The sequence below is a fragment of the Branchiostoma belcheri genome, unplaced genomic scaffold (assembly GCF_001625305.1).
Source record: "Branchiostoma belcheri isolate BF01 breed outbred unplaced genomic scaffold, Haploidv18h27 scaffold13, whole genome shotgun sequence".
Classification (NCBI taxonomy): domain Eukaryota; kingdom Metazoa; phylum Chordata; class Leptocardii; order Amphioxiformes; family Branchiostomatidae; genus Branchiostoma; species Branchiostoma belcheri.
In genome coordinates this window covers 343,680-354,844 of record NW_017802713.1, presented here as the reverse complement: position 1 = coordinate 354,844, position 11,165 = coordinate 343,680, and the positions used below count along the sequence as shown (strand labels likewise).

The window sequence follows — 11,165 nt, the reverse complement described above, 5'->3', positions numbered from 1 at the left end:
CTTACCTACACCAAATCGTTATTCCTTAATCATAAGATCAATGCTGGCTACTTCCCCCTTTTCAAAGTGCTGCTATCTCGTCAACATTTCATCATGTACAAATGTGCCGTCGACAAAATACAGAAAACTTATTCTGATGAAAAATTGACTAGTATAACACCGTTATATTACAACTGTGGCTTTCATAAATCAATCTAATGCCATCTAACTTTGTTTCTCAGTGCTCAGAGACTACATCAAAAGTAAAGATGGCAGCTGCTAGACGCAGACATCTCAACTCGGAACTGGACTCGAACTTCGGCACACCTGAGCAAGAAGAAGAGGATGACGAGGAACGTTACTACACCAACGAGAACCACGGATCCTCCCTGACCAAGGGACTGATGCAGCTCTACAAAAACGGGCAACTTTGCGACGTGACGCTGGACGTACAGGGACAGAGATTCCCCTGCCATCGTAACGTCCTGGCCGCTTCCGTGCCGTACTTCTATGCAATGTTCACGTCTGGGTTAAGAGAGACAAACCAGGGGGACGTACCTCTCCATGGAGTGACTGCACCAGCTATAGCACACATCCTGGAGTATGTGTACTCAGGGAAGGTGTGTTTATCTACTGCTAATACATTAGACATTCTGAGCGCAGCAAATCTGTTCCAAATGCCGGAACTTTGCCATGCCTGTTGCCTGTATATTTCACAGCATCTCACCACGGAGTCGTGTCTGGACGTGTTCATACTGGCGAAGCTGTACGAATATACTGATCTTCGAGACAGTGCCTTGATATTTATCGGGGAGTATTTCTTAGATATTTCCAGCTCTGATAGTTTCTTGTCTCTCCCCACTAAAGCCGTTGTGGACATACTCAGCTCTAATGGTCTGTGGGTCTTACAAGAGGAGCAGGTACTCGAGGCTGCCTTAAGGTGGCTTAAACACCTTAAGGAAAGAGAAGACGTCGCATTTGAAGTCCTTAAGAACATTAGATATCCTCTTTTGCAGCCAGAGTTTCTTGCTAACCTGGTGCAGAGTGAGGAAATATTCTATAGTTCAACAGAACTAGAACGGATAGTCAAGACTATACTTCGTAGCCGTGAAAACCACGCCGATGCTATTCCAATGGTCTGTTACCATGGCGACGATGACGTCATGCCGAACGCTACCCCCCGCGAAGGCATGCAGGACAGGGAGATGATAGTGTTCGTGGGTTCCGACCACGTTCCGCATAACTGTTTCGAGCCCGAAGACCGCCGTGCGTACGCCATTTCCCCGCCCCCGGCCGCTGAGACATCGCACCCGGCCTGCGTGTCAACCTCAGACGGGGTGATATTCTGGGGAGGCGGCGTGTCTGGCTATACTGACGTCCGCAGTGAAATGTTCAGGTACAACCCCGACACAAACCGTTGGGACAGCTGCGCTCACATGCAAACTCCCAGACAGTGTTTCTCTCTGTCAGAGGTTGGCGGGAAACTCTATGCCTCAGGTGGGTTGGGGCCGTACAGTCCGGAACTCCGCGCCTGTAAGGTGTTAAACACCGTGGAATGTTACGACATCGCGCGCGATTCGTGGACGTTCGTCGCCTCGATGCCTAAGACCGTCTCGGACCACAGTTCGGTGTCTCTCGCCGGAGTTGTGTGTGTTCTAGGCGGTGAGATACCCGGCGCGGGAAGCACGAACGCCGTGATGGCCTACAGTCCCGACAACGACGCCTGGCGAGAGTGGCCGCCCATGTACGAGCGGCGCCAGCTTCCTTGTTCAACCGTAATAAACAACCGCATCTACGTAGCGGGAGGATACCTTCATCTTTACAAGGGCCTCTCTTCTATCGAAGTTTTCAACCCTGACGTTCAGCAATGGCATATCATCCGAGGGGAAGAAAATCCCATCGCTCAACACATCGACGGCATTCTGACCGTCAACGATCACATCTACCTGTGTGCAGACCGTAGAGTCACGGGCCGTAGAGAGTTCACCAACATCTACCTGTACAGCTACAACGTTTTCGACAAGGTGCTGGTGGTTGAAAAAGGAGAGTTGGAGAGAGACATACAGAGGAGCTCATCGATAGCAGTCAACGCAATGTTGAACCCTCTAAAGCTGAAACTGTTTGCGCGAAACCAAACTCAACTCTAACAACACATGAAAACAAGCACCTGTTACCGAGATGACTTAAGCTAGAATGTGGTATGGATTTGCATCAAATGCTACCAGTGTACGTTCATTCAAAATCAGTAGCCATGAACATTGTGACCTAAGCACCTGACAATGTAAACAGTAGAGAAGATTTTTCGGATAACAAGACAGAGTCTATAAACTGTATTTATACATTTATTGGTGGATATTCCTACATTTTGTCGTAGAGTAATACAGATGTTGCACACAGCTGACGCGCTACGTAGAAGACGTTAGTATAGAGTTAGATTTCGTCCTTGTCCAATTCAGTATAGTAAAGTAGGCTTCAGCATACTAGCAATAACAGCAAAATCAGATCAAACTGCAAGCTAGAGATGAAAGGTATATGATCTGTTGGTAAGACGGCTCTGTTCTGTTTGAATCTAAGCATTGGTGACGTGTTAAGAATGTCGGCTCAACTGTGTATTGTGTTATTCTACTTTAACGAGTCTGCCATGAGCACGACGCACAACATACTTTCCAGGTCACCTATATGGCATTATATGAATGATTATTTACATTCTAGTTTCTGTAAGAATACAACAGTACAAGATATCTTTCAAAGTTAATCATATTGTTCAAATATATATGGTACGGATACATGTACACAGAAATATGTAGATTTTTGCTATGCTCGTATAATGGTCAATTTAGAATTAAATCTTTAGTTTGTGAATTGGTTTATTGAATTCTTGGATTTTTCGTCCATCATAAGTACTGTGGTGGAATTAGCATGAAAGTTAATCTGAGTTGGTGAAAATTGTGAAAATTATTATCACACTTTCGACAAGTAATGTAACGTTATGTATTGCCAGTCTTCAAACTGAAAGATATGAAAACGTCTATCAGAAACCAACACGTGTGTATTGGAACACCCTTATCATGTATGTGCATGCAACTGACATCATACGCCTGCTGCCAACCACGCAATCGTGACGCCCCAAAATAAGAATGTACGACAAAATGTTCGACTGACATATGTATAATAATCCCAATGACGATATGATATATCTGATATTGATCAAAATAACGTAATACGTGCTGTTTGGGCGCTAATATACATGTATGTGCGTCACGCATAGCATTTTTGTATTGGAACGTAAACACGATTGGCATATATAATGAGTTTGCATTACGTTTCATGTAAATGTCAGATAGGTTCTGCATTTACTCATCAGTTGTGTGATTAGTCTAGTGCTGTTATAACACAGTGAACACGCACTCTGAGAGTCATATTCGTTGCGGACAGCTAGTACTAAACACGTGAAAGTAAACACTGTCAGCATGAGGGCAGCGGTTGGTGCCGCTTCTGGTGACCACATGCACAAAGCTGCTGCTTCGGTCAATTCTGGAGCTTCGGTCAGTTCTGGGGCTTCGGTCAGTTCTGGGGCTTCGGTCAGCTCTGGGGCTTCGGCCAGCTCTGGGGCTTCGGCCAGCTCTCATGTTTCGGCCAGTTCGTATCAGCACACGTATTTGGAGCTCGGCGAAGATGGGCCTAAAGTTATCCGTACATACCGCGCGGGAGACCACGTAGTGTCGTTCCCGGACAACAAGACGGAGTCATGCTACGATACCAACGACAAACCAGAAGATTCCGACGATTACGAGAAACCCGAGGAAGTAAGCTGTTGTTACAAAATTAAAGGTACGTCTAGTTGCAAAAACTTTGGATCAAATATGAAACCACAGTGAGTGTCCAAAAGAAGATAAATTACCGTTCCTGATGAGGTGCAGGATTCTGGAAAGTATCAATGCATGCATTGCATAAATATGATTTCTGAAAGCAAGCTTAGGACATTCTACAAGTGAAACGTCCTTGCTGAAAGTAGTTAGGGACGATTCATTTTCTATCCTGGCTTTGCAAGATTGGAAAACGACAGGGTATACGTATCTTAAGTTGATTCCTCGTATTTTGTAATTTTACAACACGAAGCACTAATATTACAAAACTGCATGTAATAGCCCAGGGCTCATAGTATAAAACATTGATGCCGTTTCACATGAATATTGAATGGAACCAGATTGACTTTTGGTGAGCATACTGATGATTGTTATTCATTTATTTATTTATTACAATTTTCCACATACATGGAAGGCATGGTGGAACAGGTGGACCTAAGTACACCTTTTCAAGGCCACCATGCCGACAAATAAATAGACAGGGTCATACGAATATATAAGAATACAATACTGTGTTATATACATGACATTATATTTTAACACAATATTTCGAGAGATTTTAATTTTAATTTTAAAAATCATTTTCACTTTGTAAATTAAATCCTAGAACGTACCATGAAAATGTGGACGAGGATGAAATCTGACAAAGTTTGCTGGCTGGCACTGGGCTGTGGACTCCTGGCGATAACGGCAGTTGTGACCGCTGGAATCGTGGCATCTAGACTAATGGCCGCCATGAAGGTGAGCCAACAAGTCTTCTTTTGATTAGCAAGTTAGAAAGAAATATCCCATCCATTATTTGTTGTCGTCTATTTACATGACATACAACTCACCATGCAACATCTGCATTAAAGCAATACGTATATTTGTAGGAGAAACAGGGTCAAGATGACGTCCAGATGGTGGCAAATCTAAGCACGTCAGCTACTCTGAAGTTGATTACCTCTTACATGGAGTCCGTTGCCAATTCATCTGCTGTGACCTTGCCACCACCATCTGCTGTGACCTTGCCACCATCTGCTGTGACCTTGCCACCACCATCTTCTGTGACCTTGCCACCATCTGCTGTGACCTTGCCACCATCGGCTGTGACGTTACCTAAAACTTCTGTGATCTTGCTACGATATGCTGTGACCTTGCCACCATTTTCTGTGACCTTGCCACCACCATCGGCTGTGACCTTGCCACCATCTGCTGTGACCTTGCCACCATCTGCTGTGACCTTACTACCATCTGCTATGACCTTGCCACCATCTGCTGTGACCTTGCCCCCACCATCTGCTGTGACCTTGCCACCATCTGCTGTGACCTTGCCACCACCATCGGCTGTGACCTTGCCACCATCTGCTGTGACCTTGCCACCATCTGCTGTGACCTTACTACCATCTGCTATGACCTTGCCACCATCTGCTGTGACCTTGCCTCCACCATCTGCTGTGACCTTGCCTCCACCATCTGCTGTGACCTTGCCACCATCTGCTGTGACCTTGCCACCATCTGCTGTGACCTTGCCACCCATCGCCGCGCACGTGATGACCAGTGGTAGGTGAATGGCATCACTTCCTTGTCAAAATTACGGACGTAATAAACGTCACGCTTTGGGGTCTATACGTCACGTTTTTGGGGTCAATACGTCACGTATGCCAGGAAAACGTCACGGATACATTACCTACATGGGATTCTACGTTACGTACATGTGTCAAAATTACGAACGTGAAAAACGTCACACTACATTGTATCCTCCATAATTCTGACCTGCCTTCCGCTACTCTCATGGCTATAAAGCTCAGTCCGGTCCACTCTTTTATGTTGTCTTCCCACCACTTTCTCAGTTTATACAGAAACAGTCACCGCCTGCGAGTATTACACCCTACATCTGTCTTGCTCGGACGGAAAGGCGCTCTTCATTTTGGAGGCGACCTATGGCAGGACGTCCGCCTCCCACTCCTGTCCTTGCGGCTCCAACTGTCGCACCGACTGCCGTACGTATACGTCCAGCCTGACCGTGGTGAAGGCCGCCTGCCATGGCTTTCAGCATTGCACAGTGACAGCGAGGAGCGACGTATTCGGTGACCCCTGTCCCCATGTCAACAAGTACCTGGAGGTATCATACCGCTGTATCACAGGTGAGCACAGGGAATTCTGTATCTGTATCGGTATAGCCGGTATAACCGCCCTTCGGCGTAACACACCAGCTTCGCAGGCACGCGGCGCGGCGGCAGCTGGCTACATTATACCGAACGACGTGTTACACCTAACCCTTGTCGTGTGAACATCTAACTCTCGGTTGGCTGATACCCTCTACTTGTTTTGTAATTAAGCTGGTTTGCGAGGGGGCCGGTTTAATTAAGCATTAGTAAAAACTTCGAATGAAATACAAATAACATAGAAATACTTAACATTTGTGACAAAATCATTATTCTAACGTGGAAAGCCGAGTGATAACTGAATAATACATACTAACTGAATAACCAAAACAAATCACAATCCTTTGTCATATTTTTTCACAGGCCCACCCTGTCCAAGCCCATGGAAAGAACATAACAACTACTGCTATCTCTTCATGATGGAAAAAGTCAACTGGGATACTGCATATCTACGATGCAGTCTAAAAGGTGCAAATCTCGCCTCTGTCAAGGACGGCAGAGAGAACAGCTTCATCGAAGGTCTCATCTCTACAGGTGGGTAACGTACTACTGTTTCGCCACAATCGAGAGGGTCTCATGTACTAGTTACATTAAAAGTTAAAGTCCTTCCCGCACCACATGGTGCATAGGGCGGCGCCCATCTCCGCTTCAGTAGCCCTTGTGCCACACAATTGCGCAATCACTACAGTAGGGGGCTAGTCCACTGGTAGTGGTGTGTGTTTAACTCCCATAGTCTTTCCCAACTGCTGAGTGCTAAGCAGAGAAAGCATGTATGTACCTTTTTTTAACGTTTTTGGTATGACTCGGCCGGGGATCGAACTCACGACCTACCAAATGCAAGGCGATCACTCTACCAGCTTGGCACCGATGTACTAGTATCACTTCACAAAATGTGGGACTAAACAATGGTGATAAACTGTTTGGAATAGTTATGTTTACCTTCGCAGAAGAAAACATATTGTTTTTGGCCTGTTTCTTCCTGTTCTTCCTCTTCTCTCCAAACAAATAAGGTCAATGACCTGGACCAGGCGCCTGTCATTAGGCCACACCAAGTAAATTTTATGGATGACGTCCGCGCGCGCATTGATTTTGGCCTGTTCCTAGAAAAAAAAAACACAAGAAATTCCGCTTCCTGTAACTATGACCAAAGAGTCACAACAGTGCCGCAAATCGTTAGATTGACGTGAAACCCGTAACGCGAAATGGGTAAAGAGCACATGCCTTGTTTCTGCAGGCCTGCAAAAATGTGATGAAAGAAACAGGACAGGACGACAACTGCTGTTCCACCTGATTTATTGCTGTTTTGATGATGACCTCTTGCTTGTTGCACTGTGTCACCTCATTCAATTTGTGTCCTAACATTTGTCGTCTCTTAGTATATTTCTAATCTAGGCATCTTGTTTTTTAGGGCCTATCTTGTTTTTTTTCGCCCTCTCGCATTAGATTTAGGGTCTCCAAAGGACGCCATCCATAAAATTTACTTGGTGTGGCCTTATGGTAACTAGCATTGTAGCAGACAGCCTGTGGTGTTGGGTTACATTTTGTACAAACCTGGAGGGGCAGCTCACCACATATTGTATATGAATGTGTTTGGGCAACAATAAATAGAGCAGTAGTTTGTTTGGCTAGACCAATTGTGAAGGTAAACATTATGCATTTGCTTTGCAAATGTTACCTTAGTTTCTAGTTGCTTTGATCGCATTTCATGATTTGAGCAACCATTATCAGACTTAATTGTCGTGTGCTGCTGTTTCTTCATGCAACCGTCCCACTACAATTCTGGTACCCAAATAACATCGCCAGGCGGCACTCTTCATTATCTGCCATTACATTTAAACCTGTCTGTCATGAACACACGAGATACTTGAAAAAAAAAAAACGACCACACTAGATAGACATGTGCGTGGATACTATAGACAGAATTCTTGATGCTTTGGTGACTTGGGCAATGTTAAAGGGATGTATGGAACCGTTAAAAAGTGATCACAATGATCAGGTATGTTGTGCTAGTGTGTTCACTACAAATATATTTTTTCAGCCCCCAAAGGATGGGAAGCCGCCTGGCTTGGACTCAGGGACATGCACAAACACAAAGGTGGTCTGCTTAAGTGGAAGGATGGATCGCCAGTTTACTACACTAACTGGGCTCCAGGCGAACCAAACAACGACTACATACCGGTGGTTGGCCGTCGAGAGGATTGTGCCGCTATGTACTCCGAGGTATGTCTTCATAGCTACCCTAGTCAAGAAGGTTTTTCATTGTGTGTGTGTGTGTGTGTGTGTGTGTGTGTGTGTGTGTATGTGTGTGTGTGTGTGTGTGTGTGTGTGTGTGCATGTATGTGTGTGTGTGTGCGTGTGTGTGTGTGTGTGTGTGTGTGTGTGTGTTTGTGTGCGTGTGTGTGTGTGTGTGTGTGTGCGTGTGTGTGTGCGTGTGTGTGTGCGTGTGTGTGCGCGCATGTGTTCGTGTATGAGTGTATGTGTGCTTGCACATGGGTGTGAATATATTGTGTGTATGATTATGTCAGTGTATGGAAAACCTTTACTATAACCTTCAGTCATAATGAAGGTCGTGGAATTTTAGTTTATTTCTTTATTGATTTTGGGATGACCTATTAAAAAATTTTTCAGGTTAGGCATTGTGTTTTGATAACTTTGTGGTATGTGACCTTTCAACAGAACTACAGGTACTGGTTTTTCTGCCAGGAGAGGAAGAGAGGAAAGTGGAACGACTTTCAGTGCGATTTCCGCTGTCCGTACGTTTGCAAGCGCCCAATATAACTTTAGTACAGGGGAAACAAAAGAAGGCGCGTAGAGGAGTAGGATCCGGAATGGATAGAATCGCCTGTTACGAGTACATCTTCAGAGCACATGTAGAAATACATGTACATACAGCATGTACCCGCGACCAAGCCGGCTCTAGCATAGCACCGTAGTTGTTTTGTTGATTTCACTTGTTTATTTGCACACGATATCATAAAAAAGAGACAAAAAGACAGAAACAGAATCGTGATGTTAGGAGGAAAGAAACAAAGCTTGTCCTGCGTCCTGCACACAATTTAAAATAACCTCAGTATACATGAATAACTAATAACGTTATAACATTAACATGGTAGTGCGAAAGGTTAAATTGCAACAAAATTAAGAAGTGAGAAGTCTTCTCATGATATATCTAGTTCCATCATCTTATAGCCTGCTCATATGAAGGGAGAACGAGGAAGTAAAATACAGACAGTTGCCATGTTTCTATTGTAAATATAACAAAAGAAACTTCCATGTTCTACGCAGTGTCTAGTTTGACGTCTAGCGTCGGATCCAAAAGTAAAGGAAGTGCTGGTTGTAACGTGTTTTAAGTACATTGACGGCACAGGAAGCCACGAACAATATTGTGATATCTAGTATGAATTGTTGATTGATGTTGATGATGTTTACTTATCTTTTAAGCAAGCTCAGTGTAACATTGATATTAACAGTAATGATTTAAGTAATCATTCTGAATAATAGATCGTCGAAAGTGCTCTTAATGTGTTAGTCTTTGCGTACGTAATTAGCGTGCAATGAAGAAAATTTAATGTCGGTTGCATTAACGAATGCCTATCTTTATGGACAACAGGGTGTGATAGTGGTGTTGTAATTGTGATACAACACTCTATAAAGACAACACCTGCAGTCATTTTGTCGTCAACGTCGACAGTAAGTAACCGTTCAAGTGTTTTAAAGCAGTGACAAGGGTTGCATTGAAAGTCGGCTGAATAAACCTCTTGATTATGTAACAGGGGTCTCTTTATTCAGCTACTTACCACCTTGATGAAACTATTCACCAAAGCCCACTCATTTAAAAAAATATTCATTAACCACTACATGTACCGCCAAAAAAAAAAACAGTTACTCAAGCAACTGGATACAATTTTGGTGCACTACATGTACCTCATAGAAGAAGTCAAACCGAGATCAGTACATATATAGAAAGGTAGATCTACTGACTAGACATTTTACCTTTCTACAGTGTCTGTGTGTTACCTTGGCCCAGTGGCGGCGGCAGGGGGGCGACCGCCCCCCCGAAAAATAAGTCGGGGGGGCGTCGCCCCCCCAAAAATCTTGCTGAAACCCTTTGTATTTTTCCACTAAAATCTGCCGCAAATACAATGTACTAGTAAAGAAATACAGCGCGCGGCACTGTGATGGTAGACGACACTGCCCCTTGTTTTCTTGCGAAATCCTCGGGCCGCGGCCGGCTGTTGTCTCTGTTTGTCCGCTACTGGTCTTTAGCGGAAGAGTCACGGGGACTGTACGATATTTACCGGGGAGGGAGGGCCGGTCGTCTGAGGGGGGGAGGGCCTAGGAAAAAAATTGAGCCGAGGGGAGGGCCTAGAAAAAAATATTTTAATTTGGGGGAGGGCCTAGGTAAAAAAAATTTCCAAGATCCTTTTAACTCTACAACGTTTTTATACACTTTCAAAGCACGTCTGTCCCATCAGTCATTGGAATCGGCAGAACTTTACGTTCCAATATATCAATCCCTATTATTATAATGTATTCGCCCAAATCTCCCAAAGTCCCCTTCAAAATCTAGCTGTTTCGCCAGAATCGGCGAAACTGGACTACACAGCCAAATTACATGGATTAAAATCGCGTCAATCGCGGCAATCGAAACGATACCGATCAAAAATGTAGGGAAGGCTTGTCGGAAGATTTTGAAAATTGATTTTCGCCGTTCAACGCACCCTTCCCAGAGGTGTGCGTGCGTGCGTCGGCAAAGGTCCCGCTGGTCCCGCCTCGCAACTCGCTCGAACTTTTCGGCGTGGATATGTCGGATGTTGACGGATTAATTTGGTATTTTTCTTAAACCAAGGACTATTTTAACATTTATATCTATGTCCCCCCGAAGTTAATTGAAAACAAGACGTAACTTGGCAATATTGTTTCCCTGTTTGTAATAAAATTGACGCGGAAGAAGTTCGTGGACGAAAGGTAGGCTAGATTTATTTCGATTACACTGACTGACCTTAACGTTACTGACTTTAAATTTATATCTCGATGTACCAGCGAAATTTGTGCTGCCAAATTTGCCCCTCAACATGCAAAACATGGGTTGAAATTCAAAAATTTTTCCGGGGGGAACATGCCCCCCCCCCCCCAAAAAGCCGGGACCTACTCGGGCTCTAGTGGCGCCTGT

General features: G+C 44.5%; 3 protein-coding genes across 3 annotated transcripts; all 3 read left to right on the top strand.

Moving 5' to 3' along the window:
• Positions 1-215: 215 nt before the first annotated feature.
• Positions 216-3,151, top strand: LOC109463914 (kelch-like protein 18). Its single transcript, XM_019760810.1, has one exon. It carries the CDS (start codon positions 249-251, stop codon positions 2,124-2,126), a length of 1,878 nt encoding a protein of 625 aa, XP_019616369.1. The 5' UTR covers positions 216-248; the 3' UTR covers positions 2,127-3,151.
• A 298-nt stretch (positions 3,152-3,449) lies between these two features.
• Positions 3,450-5,403, top strand: LOC109463656. Its single transcript, XM_019760510.1, has 2 exons — positions 3,450-3,785; positions 4,960-5,403. Exons 1-2 carry the CDS (start codon positions 3,450-3,452, stop codon positions 5,389-5,391), a joined length of 768 nt encoding a protein of 255 aa, XP_019616069.1. The 3' UTR covers positions 5,392-5,403.
• Positions 5,404-5,575: 172 nt separating this feature from the next.
• On the top strand, positions 5,576-8,770 carry LOC109463655 (ladderlectin-like). Its single transcript, XM_019760509.1, has 4 exons — positions 5,576-5,971; positions 6,356-6,526; positions 8,031-8,212; positions 8,669-8,770. Exons 2-4 carry the CDS (start codon positions 6,409-6,411, stop codon positions 8,768-8,770), a joined length of 402 nt encoding a protein of 133 aa, XP_019616068.1. The 5' UTR covers positions 5,576-5,971; positions 6,356-6,408.
• The last annotated feature ends 2,395 nt before the right edge of the window (positions 8,771-11,165 follow it).

Bases quoted from the DNA above. Each gene is read 5' to 3' on its own strand.
- LOC109463914 (XM_019760810.1), top strand. From the start codon at position 249: ATGGCAGCTGCTAGACGCAGACATCTCAACTCGGAACTGGACTCGAAC.
- LOC109463656 (XM_019760510.1), top strand. From the start codon at position 3,450: ATGAGGGCAGCGGTTGGTGCCGCTTCTGGTGACCACATGCACAAAGCT. The intron at 3,786-4,959 runs GTAAGCTGTTGT...AACTTCTGTGAT, and splicing joins ATTACGAGAAACCCGAGGAA to CTTGCTACGATATGCTGTGA.
- LOC109463655 (XM_019760509.1), top strand. From the start codon at position 6,409: ATGATGGAAAAAGTCAACTGGGATACTGCATATCTACGATGCAGTCTA. The intron at 6,527-8,030 runs GTGGGTAACGTA...ATATTTTTTCAG, and splicing joins CGAAGGTCTCATCTCTACAG to CCCCCAAAGGATGGGAAGCC. The intron at 8,213-8,668 runs GTATGTCTTCAT...ACCTTTCAACAG, and splicing joins GTGCCGCTATGTACTCCGAG to AACTACAGGTACTGGTTTTT.